At 38.0% G+C, this 13,711-nt stretch overlaps 1 protein-coding gene across 5 annotated transcripts in view; it reads left to right on the forward strand.

Annotated features, from left to right (window-relative positions):
• EPHA3 (EPH receptor A3) overlaps window positions 1–13,711 on the forward strand; it is a 231,936-nt gene that overhangs the window by 176,088 nt on the left and 42,137 nt on the right. For 4 of the 5 annotated variants that reach the window (XR_012621584.1, XM_074812199.1, XM_074812220.1 and 1 more), the window contains exons 7-10: window positions 4,320–4,482; window positions 6,817–6,919; window positions 7,384–7,451; window positions 11,743–11,868. Coding sequence is in view for 4 of the 5 variants with exons in the window: in XM_074812199.1 (XP_074668300.1) it covers window positions 4,320–4,482; window positions 6,817–6,919; window positions 7,384–7,451; window positions 11,743–11,868 (460 nt within the window). In the remaining variant the exon portion in view is untranslated. The remainder of the gene's footprint in view (window positions 1–4,319; window positions 4,483–6,816; window positions 6,920–7,383; window positions 7,452–11,742; window positions 11,869–13,711) is intronic. The other variant, XM_074812210.1, reaches the window with a different exon arrangement.

A 13,711-nucleotide genomic window follows, 5' to 3' on the forward strand; every position in this document is an offset into this window, starting at 1 on the left:
TTACTCTTCATTCCTTCTCCAAACACCTTTGGAAGATGCTGCTTTTCAGTCTGAGACCTCTAAGCAGCCCCCCTCCCTTCCTCTTGAAAAGAGAGACTTCTTTTTCAGACTGGTCCAGTCCATTTGATTTTCTGCTTCAGAAATCATCTTGGTTGTGCTCATCAAAAACCCCACTGCTGTTAAGTGGCATCTGCTAGGAAATAAACCCTTCACAGTTAGCAATCTGGGTATTTCTCCTGACAAGTTGTACCTGATTGCTGGTAGATGATTTATGTTGAGCCATTCTTTTCCCTCCTGCTTGTTTTTACTTGTCATATTTTTTGTAACCTCTTAGAAATTAATAAATACAGCATTCATAGAGTAATACAGGTCAGCCCAATTCTGTCATAAATCTTGTCCATGCAAATAGTTTTATTTTTTTGCTTTAAGTTGTTCTTAAATTTCAAAGAACACGTGATATTTATGGGCAAGTGCATGTTACTGATATTCAGCATGTTAGAATAGAATTGGAATAAAAATAGAATGTCCTGTATCTAAATTATGATATCATGTAGTTTTTCCAATGCATTATTGTCATGAAGTATGTGGAAAATATTTATTTTCTGCAAGGGTAATTAATTAACCTATTCAATTTTTTTTCACCAGTGATTTCACTTGTGTAACCAAGAGAGAATAGAGCTTTTGTGATGTTTCTAGGGAAATTAGGAGCTACAGTTTTAGGAAACTTGTTTTAACTTTTTGGAATGAACCTATGGGGTTTTAATGCATAACATTATGAACTCAATGTGAGTTTTTCAGACTCACTGTTTGGAATGGAATTGTATTTTCTGTAAAAATCTGTAGGACCTGATTCTGAGGCCCCAGTTACTATTTATTCCAAACAGTTAAAAGAAATAAAATCCTCTTTCAGAGGTATACTGTATGGAACTTCTGGGCATTTATTTTATGTTAGGGCATAACTTTTTATGTTAAGTTAATGGTACCAAATGACACCCCAGTTTAGTCCATCCATATAATGCTGTACTGGATTTTAACGGTCTCAGCTGTCAAAGTGCAGGTATAACAAGTCAGTTGTTTTCATTACACAAGCAGATACTTTGTTTCCTCCTTGTCCTTTCTCACATAATTATGTTCTCTGGAAGGAGTATCTTGTCATGCAAAAAAAAAAGACATCTCCTAAATACCACACACAAAATATTAATTGCTTCATTTAAATATGTCTTACAATTATGATAACTAAATCCCACACACTTTATTAAGGTGAAATCTGCTGCAAACCATGAGTGAAATTTCATTGCAGCCTCACATTAATAAAATAGATTTGCCTCTGCCATCATTGAAACTGTGTGCTCAGTAGACTGGTTAAAGCCAACAAATAATGATATCTAGTCTGTGCTGTTTCTGAGGCTGAAAAAGTAAATTATATGCAAATGCACTTAGTTGCTTTTTAACTTTTATTATTCTGGCTTTGAGAGTAGGTAGGCCATGTATACTCCACAAGGTTTATAGGAACTGTCATATCGACAAACAGTTCACACCTGGCAGTAAGGGGAAGCCGTATTGTTATCGGGACTCTGGGTTCCTCCCAAAGATGTGTAGTCTGGTTTTGGCTTCTGAAGTGTACATGCAGCTGATGGAGAAAATGTTCTTCCTCATATAATATAAACACTTACTGTGCTTATCTGAAAAAGGACATACCGTTCACTCTCAGTAGTACTGCCACCATAAATTTTAATGTATCCCAAATATGTCTTTCGTAAAACATAATTTAAAATTACAAAATGTCATTTGCAAATGAGACACTAACAGTACTGGGATTTGCTTCCCAGTAAAGACTGTGTCTGGTAAACTATGCAGAAATATTCAGGAAGAATATGCTTTGTGCATCCAAGTTCAAATTTATCATCAAACAACGTGTTTGATTAAATTCTGCTTGGCAAAGACTGACTCTCCTTTTTGTATATTCCTTCTGCTTATGGCAGCTATAGTGTTGTATCTGTGAAATTTTACTTCATCCCTAAGAAAGATAAACTTGGGCTTTTATGTGGTGTTTCACTGATTTGATTACTAGTGTAACATAAAAAATTACTTACAAAATACGTGTGTAAAAAGCTTACCATAAACTAAGATACCATGACATCCTCCATACCATTGTTTAAAACATTTATTTTCAGAGTTCCATTGTGGATTATTAGCAGACAGGGACATGACTATATTTTCACTTGCACATATGTATCTGCACAAGGAGGAAATGTTTGCGTTTCATAAAAGCAGCCTGAAGTGAGATCAAAATGAATGTCCAGTCATAGCATACACAAAAGATTTTATGCTTTAAAGACAAGATTATTATGTCTTTGAAATTAAAATAGTTGCCTACATTCAGCTGAACAATGAGATAAGGAAAGTCTGCAAATTATAATACTAGGCCTTTGTTAGCTCAAAAATAAATAAATTTATGCGAACCTGTTAGCTCCTTAGAATGTCTTCCTGTAAATTTTATCCCCTGAATTTATAACAGAAAACTTTTTCACACAAGTATCTGAAAACTATGAGGTCCAGTGGTGATTTCCTTTTTTTTTTTTTTTTTAGTGCAAAGAAAATGAGCCATGGTAAACATTTTTATAGTCATTCCTTGAAGGCTAGGTCCAGCTCACCCTGTCTGAGGTTTTGGTTCTGGATGGTAACCTTTAGGCGCAGGCTTAGCTGCCTTGCTGCCTTTTCTGGTGGGTTTTTTGGGGTTTTTTTTTCCCCTTTCTTCCTTCACTGTGATTACTCATGTGCATAATGTTGAATATTATCTGGAGATTCTGGCAATTACACAACTGTGGTGTAAATGTTTCTGTTTGTCTCTCTATCAGAGACTGCTAAGAACAGGTTAGTTAGGCTTCTGTAGCACCAAAGTGAACATTTTCTGATGATCACCTACTAATTTAGAATAAACGTAACTTTCTTACTCTAGACAGCACTGTAGAGCAAACACACTAAAACAACTCTAGTCTTTTCACATGAAGGTGAGATGGCTTTGACAGTGGGTGTGTTGAGTATTTTCCAACCTCTGTACTTATGCATCAGCACTCAAGAATTGTCAAATTTAAAATGTCAGTACCTTGTAATCTAATGCAATGCCATGAAAAGTAGTGGGAATTAGGTGAGATTGTTTGCATCCAAGATACGTTAATTTAACTCAGTTTCTGCTTTCAACCAGGCGAAACTCGATGGTTTTAGTGTGTTTCAGAGCGTTCAAAGGGCAGCATATGAAATCCCAGAATAAAAAAGTTCACGGTTGGGAACCTAAACAACTGAGATTCTCACAGTTCCCCACATGTGTGGCTGCTGTCCAAGATTCTTTCTGAGGTAGTTCCAGCTGCCATTTTTAGGAAACCAAAAATGCTCTTTTGGTACAGGATGGCTTTAGTAAAATAAGCAATACCTCGGGCTCCAAATGCATGCTTAAATTTTTAGACTATGTGCTTACAGTGGGACTGAGACATACTTTTATCAGAATTAGCTTTTTACACAGGGTGAAGCGTATCCAAACCTACTAAATTACAAAATGGTCCATTTCTTAGTTTATATAAAAAGTAATTATGTCAGAAATATGTGACTACTAAGCAGAGTGTAGTTGTGAGCGCATCATCTGTACTGGACACACACCTTGCTCTTTAGCAAAAAGCAGTGAGGAGCAAACACACATTTCCTTTCTGGCTACTAAAGCCCAAGACTCGTTCTGAAGCAAGTTCAGTGGGGTTTTGCCCAAATGAGGATGGACACATCAATCTCATAGTTTTTATAGCATAGTAGAACACCAGTTACATTCGCCTGTTCGCAGAGCTGAGGTGCGGAGCCTGAGTGGAGTTTCTCTTCTGACTGTTGTAAAGCTAAACACTGTCTTGTAAAATGCGAGGCAGTAAAAACTGCATCCTGCAATAGCTCTGCAGGGCCCTAAAACGTCTGTTGGCCTGTTACAACTTCCAGTTCAGTGCAGTAGGCAAATCTGTTTTATGCTTTTTCAATAACAGTTTAATCTTAATTTTCATGTTTTATTGCAGACTATGGACAAAATGATGCAAAGCCATTTAATGAAATGTCATATACACAACGTGTCTAGTATTTGCTTTACAGCATAAGGCCATAGAAGCTCTAACGATTTAGATTTCTTGCTAATAAAAAAATTTTTAGCTGATTGAAATGCTGTACAAGCATTCGTCAAAAAATAGGCTGGTGCTCTCCAGGTCATTTGTAGTAATTTTGTACCAACCACCTATTGTTTCTGGTTTTTTAGGGTGTGGTTTTAATCTGATAATTTCTCTTCCCAAAAGCAGGAACAAGAGACAAGCTATACTATTCTGAGAGCCAAAGGCACCAACGTTACCATCAGCGGCCTCAAACCTGATACCACCTATGTCTTCCAAATTCGAGCCCGAACTGCAGCTGGTTATGGGACAAACAGCCGCAAGTTTGAATTTGAAACCAGTCCAGATTGTATGTATTTGTTCAAATGTTTTATACTGACATCCTGCCTGGTTTCTGACCTATTTGAGTGGCTGCTTTCACTCCTTTTCTACTTTAGTAAATGCGACTCATAACTATTTATGACGTGTCTTTCTGGGTAGCATTACTATATAACTTTATATTTTGCCATTAACTTGAAACATGCTATAAAGAGTGTACCATGACTATCACAGGTGATATTTTCTTCCACTCCCTACTCAACCTCTGCCTCGTACCAGAAGCGATACCTTGCTAGAGCATGGCACCTACTAAGGGAAGAAGTTTGACAGAAAAACAGATTTACAACCTCTCTCTTTTCCAAGTTTATGGCCTGAACCCTATGGACTATAAACCCCTGCTCCTAGAGAATTAATATTGTATTGGTCCATTACTTCTGTGGGTCAGTGTGTAATTCTCCACCCTACTACAGAGCATTGCTGATGTCTCCTACGTAGCCTTGAGATGAAACTCATATGCACAGGCCAGGAAGGATGGTCATTCAGTTGAGTAGCTGGTCAGGGAGTCCCTTCTCCTCTCTGTCACTTCATTTCTGGGTGGCCTTGGGGAAGTTATTTACTGGTCCAGCACTCCTTTTTCTTTTCTCTAATGCCTAGATAATACCATTATTTAACTGATGACCTTACAGGTTTTCTTTACAAGTTCTTTTATTATATCAGAAAGACTCTTAATAGAGCTCATAGTCTTACATGTTGCTTTCTCATCACTTAGTACCATGTAGTAAATTGGACCTTCTCTTTGCTAGAAGCTGAAAGTGGCTTAATGCATCAAAAACTCAGCCTTTGCTTAGATACCCAGTTACTGATGTAGATTGATGTTCAATAATCAGACTGTTTGCTTTCTGGAAGACCGGGCTTTCACAGAAGAGTCATATCTGCTGTTCAGAGTTATAACACAACTAAAGACTATAATTCTGATACACTCTCATAAGGCTTGTTCAGGTACTTGTGATAAGGCTTGAGAACCCATGGTGTAGAAGTGCTCTGCTAAAAGCAACAATTTTTTAGCCAAGAAATGTAGCATCAAGCCAAATGGTCTTTCACTTGGCATTCATGTATTTTTGAGATATGTTATGTATTTCATCCCCACTTCTTCTTCTTCCACCTCAGCTCTTCTTCTGAAAAGCAAACAAACTTCTTGTTTGAAAAAAATATTTACACATCACTGTTATGGTGACATGGTGCTTTGGCATACTGAATGAAACTGGAACTCAAGACAAACAAATACAGCAAGGAGAAAACATCAGTTACAGTGATAACAAATTTCATAATTTAGAGGTTAATGAGTTTTCTCTGCAAGGTAGTATTTTAAAAAAAAAAAAAAGGTAGCTGTCCAAAAACGCGGAAGATGACAGGAGGCAGTGGTGCACATCTTAATAATGAGCATGCAAGTTACACAGATAGACAACAAATCACATAAGTTTGTTCCTACTGCCAATTTTTCACAACTACCTGAGTGCAGTTGTAGGTCTGTAATAGGCAGAGGCTTCTTCCCAAGAGGAATGGCATGACTTCAAGCAGTCACGTACACAAACTGCCTAATTTGTTTGGACCAGGAACGCTAGCTTTCAGCTTGCTTTGGACAGCTAACTTGAAGCACTGTGCTGAGGAGCCCAATTCTGCTATGCTCAGTGAAATTCGATAGGTGTCTGCTGAAGATTGTTCATAGCACCTACGATCTAAAGTTGTCCTGTCATCGTATAGCAATCTAGCACACCAAAGCTCTGTGCCTAGGGACCACAGGGAAGCATCCAATATAAGGCAGAAAATAGCCCTTCTTTTTCCTGTAGACATTGATTAACCATGGATGGTCCTTCTATCTGCTTCTGTGTGCCCTGGCTTTTCACAACCTTCACGGGGATACTGTCAAGCTTAACTGGGAAGCTTAATTCATTAAAGCACTTTCCATCATACAGAAGTGAGAAGTAAGGGTGATGTTTATTGACTGGCTGGGATTTCTTGCCAAGGAAAAAATATATGTATGTCATGGTATGTATGTTTGTATTTACATATATGTTTATATATAAGTATCAGTTTAACAGCAGTTACTACAATCAGCAAGGCTAAAAATCAGCAGTAGCAGGAGCAGCTTTGGTAAATTGTCAAAGATGGCCAGAGACTTTTGTCTTCTTCCCTTGTATTTGTTTGTCCAATGAAAAATTACTTAGTAGATTAAGTATTTGACAGGAGACCAAATGCTGTATAGTGATGACTTAATCTGTCTGTTCCCTATATGAGTGTCAATTGTGATGTAATCAATGTTTTGTATGTGGGAGGTTATTTATATATTTTTGTGTTAACTTTCCAGCATTCTCCATTTCCAGTGAGAATAGCCAGGTCGTAATGATTGCCATTTCAGCGGCAGTAGCCATTATTCTCCTCACCGTTGTGGTGTATGTCTTGATTGGAAGGTCAGTTTATCATCTGGTTTGCACATTTACTCCCACTTCCATTTCCCCAAGGGCTCTTGATGAGCATGGCAAATTGGGTGTCGTTGGGCAGTAGCATGGCTGGTTTGCACCTTCTCCTTTGTCCGCTGCCCAGGAGCTCCAAATACCTCTTCATGCTCGGTAATGAGCCCGCTAACGTTAGCAGCCCCAATCATGCAGCAGTTGTTAAAAAATGCTATAAACACATTCTTAGGCAATTGTAAAATTAAACTGTAGGGGTCAAAAATCAACAAATCTTCTCATTAGCCAATTTCCTCAAATTCCCTGAGAACATAACATGCCTCTATAGGGCACAGAGAATGTAAATATCATTAAACTTTCAAACAGGCATTTAATTGTAGAGGGAAAACATTTTATTCTGTTTCCACCTGCAGTTAACATATAAAATTCTCTATATTAATTTTTTTTTTCTCTGTTGCTTGTAGATTCTGTGGATACAAGAAGTCTAAACATGGCACTGATGAGAAAAGACTACATTTTGGGAATGGCCATTGTAAGTTACTGAAGCCTTTTTTGTGCTTCCAGATCTGTTGAATTCATCCCCTAGATAACTGGTATTTTTCAATTTAAAAAAAAAGAAGTCATACCTCACTTAAACCAAGGTGAAATTGGGAAGAGAATTATCTCTTCTCTTGTGGATAAGGAGATTTTCCCCAAACAATTATTCTTTGTTTCAAATTCTTCCATCTGGGTTCAGGTTAGTAATGAGCAAAACATCACTCTCTATGTTCAAACAATGCATGTGGTTGGCAATATGATATTGATTCTGCTGTGTGCTACTGAAATGCAGAGTATAACTTCAGCTTCCCCATTATCAGCTGTATAAAGTCTAAGAAATTACATTTTTTCCCCAAAACAAAATATAAAATCAACGAAACCTGTCTTGATGACTACTGAAGGGACTGTGAAAATTGCTTGCTCGACAAAGTTGACCCACTAATAATTTAGTTTGGAGTTATTCTAAGCATAGGCTGAAGAGTGATTTGGAGTAGTTTCTTAAATTAAGAATAACTACTAAACAGGTGTCTCACAAATTAACGGGATTTTTTGATCCAGCTCTATTTGCAAACAAGTTTTGTTCAAGTCCTGATTCCCCACTTGCAAGAACAAGTGTGTCTGTGCTTTCATTGGGTCTCATCCAGGACTAAGAAGCGAGCCTTCCTATTGACTTATGTTGTCTTCGTATCACAAAAATTGTATATGGTTAAGGATGTGAGATTTTGCTCATCCTGAGGAATCTGGGCTACTTTTGAAACATGTTCAAAAGCCAAACCTGAAGCCTATCTATTTCTGATGTTTGTGTACCTATTTTTAATAAGGATAAATGACACTTTTTCATGGCTACTCTGGGTCGTTCGGCTGTGCCCTGTGAAAGGAACAGCATGGAGCACGGTCCCATCCAGGAGATGCTCAGGGGAAGAAGTGTTGATTTTCTAAGCCCCGGGCATGTGTCCTGGCTACCAGGAAGAAGTAGCTTGCTGTGGCCCATGGCTGGAGGGCAATGTTGACCTACAGTATGTCAGCTCCTCTCTGGTCCTGGATCCTCTCTGCAATGTGCACCCTGCAGCACTTTTCCACATCAGAGGAGCTGTGGATTGTGAAAACTAGATCACAGTCAAAGCTCCATCCATACCCTCTTTAAAATAGAAATAAATTAGTTCTGGAACAGGAGAAGCTGAGGGGAGAGGCAGGTGATAGTTTAACATTCCTGATCAGGAGTAGGCATGGGATTCTTAGTTTTTTATCATTGCATTTTGGATTTTTTTCATTACTACAGAGTGAAGGTAATGCTCTTCATAAATACTAAGACTGGAAATTCCTTTTTTCACCTACAGAATTCTTGGGGTCTAATGAGCATATTTTTGCTAAGAAGCAGTAGTTTGTCTTTGAAACTGTTTCAGATAAATATCCTGCTGCACCATATAAACCATGTTGAACCATGTATTTCTATTGCTTAGCATGTTGTAAGGTTAATGTACATGGTATTTTGCACACAACAGTGGCGCTGTACCATCTGCAAGAAAAGAGCTGTTGGTACCATAATCAGATGCCTCCCCACCAAATATAATTGAATTAACATTTTAATGAGGGATTTACCTGCAGTAGTTGGAAATTAGAACTGCTTCCCAATCCCCATGACAATGGAGTGACTGTTCTCTGACTGTTCATATTATTATTATTTTAAGTTTGGAGCCCCTCCTTATCTCCAGAGAGCCATGAGCATGCATATCTACAACACGTGTGCTCCTTCCCCTGCACTGTCAGGGGATACACAGGCTGAAACAGTGGGTTTGCTTCGTGCAGCCCAACAACCACTAACCAGCTAGTCTTCAAAAAATCTATAGAGTTACATGTGGCCCATAGAATTAATGCTCCATCATCCAAATTTAATGAGGTTATAAAATAAAAGCAGCCAGTAAAAAAAGTGTCACAGACAAATAACAGGTCAGAATTTGCTCTCCTTACTCCCACACAATGGAAAGTTGCAATCACTATTCTTAAACATGTCAGTGCTGTTAAATTCCTGTGGATTAAATTGCTTTTAATTTGGCTTTAGATATTTATGTACTGTTTTCTGAATAGTGCCTTGCTGATTCACTGTGTAGTAAGAACAGAGCTGATCATGGACCTGGTATTTCTGTTAGAAATTCTTGAAATTTATTGATTTTTGCAGGTATTTATCTGTTAGGATTTGTAAGTATGTACGTTTGTGGCTGTGGGAACTTTATTCTACTAAATCATAGTCTTTCTCAAAGAAGAAGAAAATTGTTCCTATGAACTGAAAAAGGATGAAGTAACTTCCATGGCTGTCGTAAACTTTCAGCATCTTAAATACAGCAGCTGGTTTATTTCACTCAGTTTATTCTGAATTACTTTAAAAAAGGCTGCAGCCATGAACTATTCCCTGCAGCCTTATTATAAATCCTATAATATTACTTCAAAGGAACAAAAATGTTTCACCTCTTCAGATCCTCTCCCTTTGCCTTCTTTGGCTAGGCCCTTTTTATTTTTTTGCTACCTTTAGGGCAATTCATGCTGTTAAAATGAAAATGTAAATTATTATGTTTGCACAGAATGAGCTGTAAAGTAGTACAGCTTAACACATGTGCATGTGTTTATTATCTGTTTTTCATGACAGAACCCAGTTACTATACAGGCTGCCCTTAATTATTGGTGTGAAGGGATTATTCTCCTTGCAGTCACCATCACCTGATCTTGGGAACCTCTGGGGTCAGCATTAAAAATCTGCAGCCAAAAACCCCACAGTGCAGAAGCTTTTAATTGTTGTTATTTTTATAGGGGGTATGAGGGAGCCTGTAATGTACATTCAGCATGGACGGAAAGGAGCATTTACAAGATTTTTAACCAACAGCAATATACAGCCAATTACTTTTTGTTTTACTTGCAAGTAATTCTGTAATCATCAAGCTCTTGAAGGAAACACAGTCGGCTTTTAATGCCACGCACACGCAGCCCTTGTATTAAGAGCATGGCTCTTAGTTTGCATTGTTTTCTAGGCAATTAGCTTGGGAACCCAGTTTTATCATTTCTTTGTCAATTCTGAGGCCAATAAATCTCCATAAAATTGATTATTTATTTTTTTTATGTACACTTGGGATTTTTTGACGAAACAATGGTGTGCTCTAACTAATGGTACAAAGGTATTTTTTCCCATCTGTGTAACCCCAACAAAAAAAGGTTTAACTATTTGAGCAGTCAACAAATTGATGCAGTATAATAATGCCAAGCTGGAAAGGATATTCTTGAGTGGGTTCGGGCAGTGTTTGTAGGAGGAGTCAATATCTTTTACAAGACCAACTGGTACAGTTAGGAAAAGCTAGAATACATGTCCAGGAAGGCAGGTTTTGTGTCAGAAGCAGAAAACTTCAAGCTGGATGTAATGGTTATTTCACTTTTTGATAACAAAACATCTTTGTGTTCTAAAATGAATACAGAGGCAGGCAGACAAGGTATTGGGTACAAGCACAAGCAGAGCCTTGAGCAAGGGCGGGGAAATGAGGCTCTGCTTCACCTTCAGTGTCTTGGCTGCAGAGAAATTTTGGGAATGATAATATGTTCTTCCCATCCCCAGTCCTGCTGGAGGACAAGATGTGGAGAACTTAAAAGTACCCTTAAAATCATTCAGTCATTTGAACTAGTGCTTGTCCCAATCAAACAGAACAATCCCTGGCCAGGAAACTGTAGAGGGGGACAATATAATAACATGGGTGTTAGGATAACTGAGCATTAGAACCAGACTTTAATAAGAACAACTGGCTGCCATCCTTGTATGTACTAGCAGAGGGATTGAGGCAGAGGTGCATTTGTTCATGTATAATTTTCTTTTCTTTTGCATCTTGTTGGAGAACTCAGAAGGAAGTCTGAGTTAATGTGCTCTCCTTAATATCTTCCTAAGAACTTTTCCAGTTGACTGTATCATCACATATTTTGTTCCTTGCCTCTTTGTTGTTACCTTGAAAGGGACAATATAAGGCAGCATCTAAACGCAGCAAGCTGGAAGGGGTGGGTAGTTTTTATATTTGAAAAGCAGTTAAATATGGCAAGTGCAGATATATTTAAAATCGATTTTCAGACTTCTGTGCAATAACTACATTAGTGTCTCTGTTTTCACTGTATAGTAAGATTCCTGAAGACCCATCAAAAGCAGTTTGATTTGAAAAAGCAGTATACCTTTTCTTCTGTTGTTTTGATTTCTATTGTCTCATGAGCTTTCCTTTTTTAAGTCTAAGTAACATTTTTTCTCTGAATTTGTTTTTACACAGTAAAACTCCCAGGCCTGAGAACTTATGTAGATCCACATACATATGAGGATCCCAATCAAGCTGTGCATGAATTTGCCAAGGAACTAGATGCTTCTAATATATCCATTGACAAAGTAGTTGGAGCAGGTAATGACCATCAGATATATTGAACTAAAGATAGCTTTTTGCTGTATGTATTGTTTTATATCTTTGGGTTTATACTTGTGACTGGAAAGAGAACATTCTACAGTGTTCAAATTAGTAGGTCATATTTACAGCTGACTTCAGTGCATATGAAAAGTTAAGGGCACGCAGTTGTATTTTTTTTTCCCCCCAAAGAAAGCAGATAGCAAGAAGTCTTTCAAAGGACACCTGTCAGCCCACACTGGGACACAGCACTGTTGGGAGTGAAGAGAGAGTTCAGCCTCACTTATATGTTTCTCTTTAAAATCTGTCAGCACAGTAAATGGTATCAACTGTGAAGATGTTTTCTCTTTTTCCCTTAAAAGGACTGTTAACTATTATGCCTTGAGTGAAACCACAAACTCATTTCATACCAGTCACCACGCATCCATCAGACTGCAATGACCTTTGGTCATTGGATTGATTTTGGTCACTGCTTTGGATTTGAATTATCGATTTAGGAGGAAAGGGTTGTCTGTCTGATAACTGATTGAGCCATACAGACGCCATAGATTGTTGGGTTTACAGAAAACAAACTGTCGAAATGAGCAGATTTTGTAGCAGAGGAGCCAGGTTACATAAAGTCTCGTCACACTGAGTTGTCCATGTTGCAATGCAGCATGTAGTTCCTGCTAGGATGTGTGCTTGCTCCTTCAAGTGGCAGATTTTCTTGTTGAGTCAGAAGATCACAAAGTGTTAGCTTTCTTGCTAAACTAAAGTATTTGTGAGTACTATTGATTTTTAATCCATTTAAAATTACTAGTTCTTTTATTATTGATCTTTTGCTTCTCTCTAAATTTACTATTTGAATTAAAACCATGAGATGTGAGAAGACAGACTCCTAGTGCACAGTGAAATATTTTTATTTGAAAAAAGTGTAGAACCAAGCTACTGTACTCAGTGCATCTCTTTAAGCATCCAGTAGAAAGAAACAGTATTCATTGTCTCTTACTGCAGCTACCCCACTGCCTGTATGAAGTTAGGTTATTTTCTGTAAAGGTAGAATTTTTGTTCCTTGCTGGTTTTAATTTTGCCCCACAAGAGTGCACTGTTCTCCATCATCTTCAGTCAAGGCAGCAAAGCTCTGCTTACTGCACATAATAGAGAATTATTACGGGAATAAAGAAGAGGGTTACTGAAAAGCTAAGTCCAAGACCAGTATGTTTCCTTGTCAGACTTTCAAGAGCCTTCATTCACAAATGTAAGCTTTCTAAACTTGGGCTGTATGCAGTATATGAATCTAGAAAACAAATTCATAAGAATCAATGATATGTCATATTTTATAGCTCATTGTTCTGACGTATTTTTAATCAGAATGCACATGAGAATGAGAGGTTATCCAAAATCTGCCAAATATGGCCCCTGAAAATGGAGGAAGAGTTTTCCGAGAGGTTTCAAAAAATGGATATGTCCTGAAAGAGTCAGATGGTTTAAAAATAAGTGCCTTTGCTCCACTCCACTTCAGTGAAAGTGACAGTATGTTCCTGCAGGTCCTCTACATCGAAGCTTGGACTCAAGATATAATAAAGCCATTTGCTGGAGACCATGACTCAAATTCACGTAGCATATGGCATTACAGTTAGCATTTCCCATTAGCAGTTGCCAGAGATGCCAACAGAAAGATCCAGGAAGGGAAGAACAGATGAAAATCAGGCTGTAGAGTGCTGGGAGCTTCCAAAATGCATTTGTAGCATCACTTTACACTGCTGTCAAGTTCAGCACATGGCAGTTTTTGCATTCAGAGTGCCTCTGAGGCTGCTTCTGCAGGAACACTTCTTCCCTCCCCAAAAGCAGAAAGGCATTTCCT

Source organism: Strix aluco, chromosome 2, assembly GCF_031877795.1.
Source record: "Strix aluco isolate bStrAlu1 chromosome 2, bStrAlu1.hap1, whole genome shotgun sequence".
NCBI classification, from domain to species: Eukaryota; Metazoa; Chordata; class Aves; order Strigiformes; family Strigidae; genus Strix; species Strix aluco.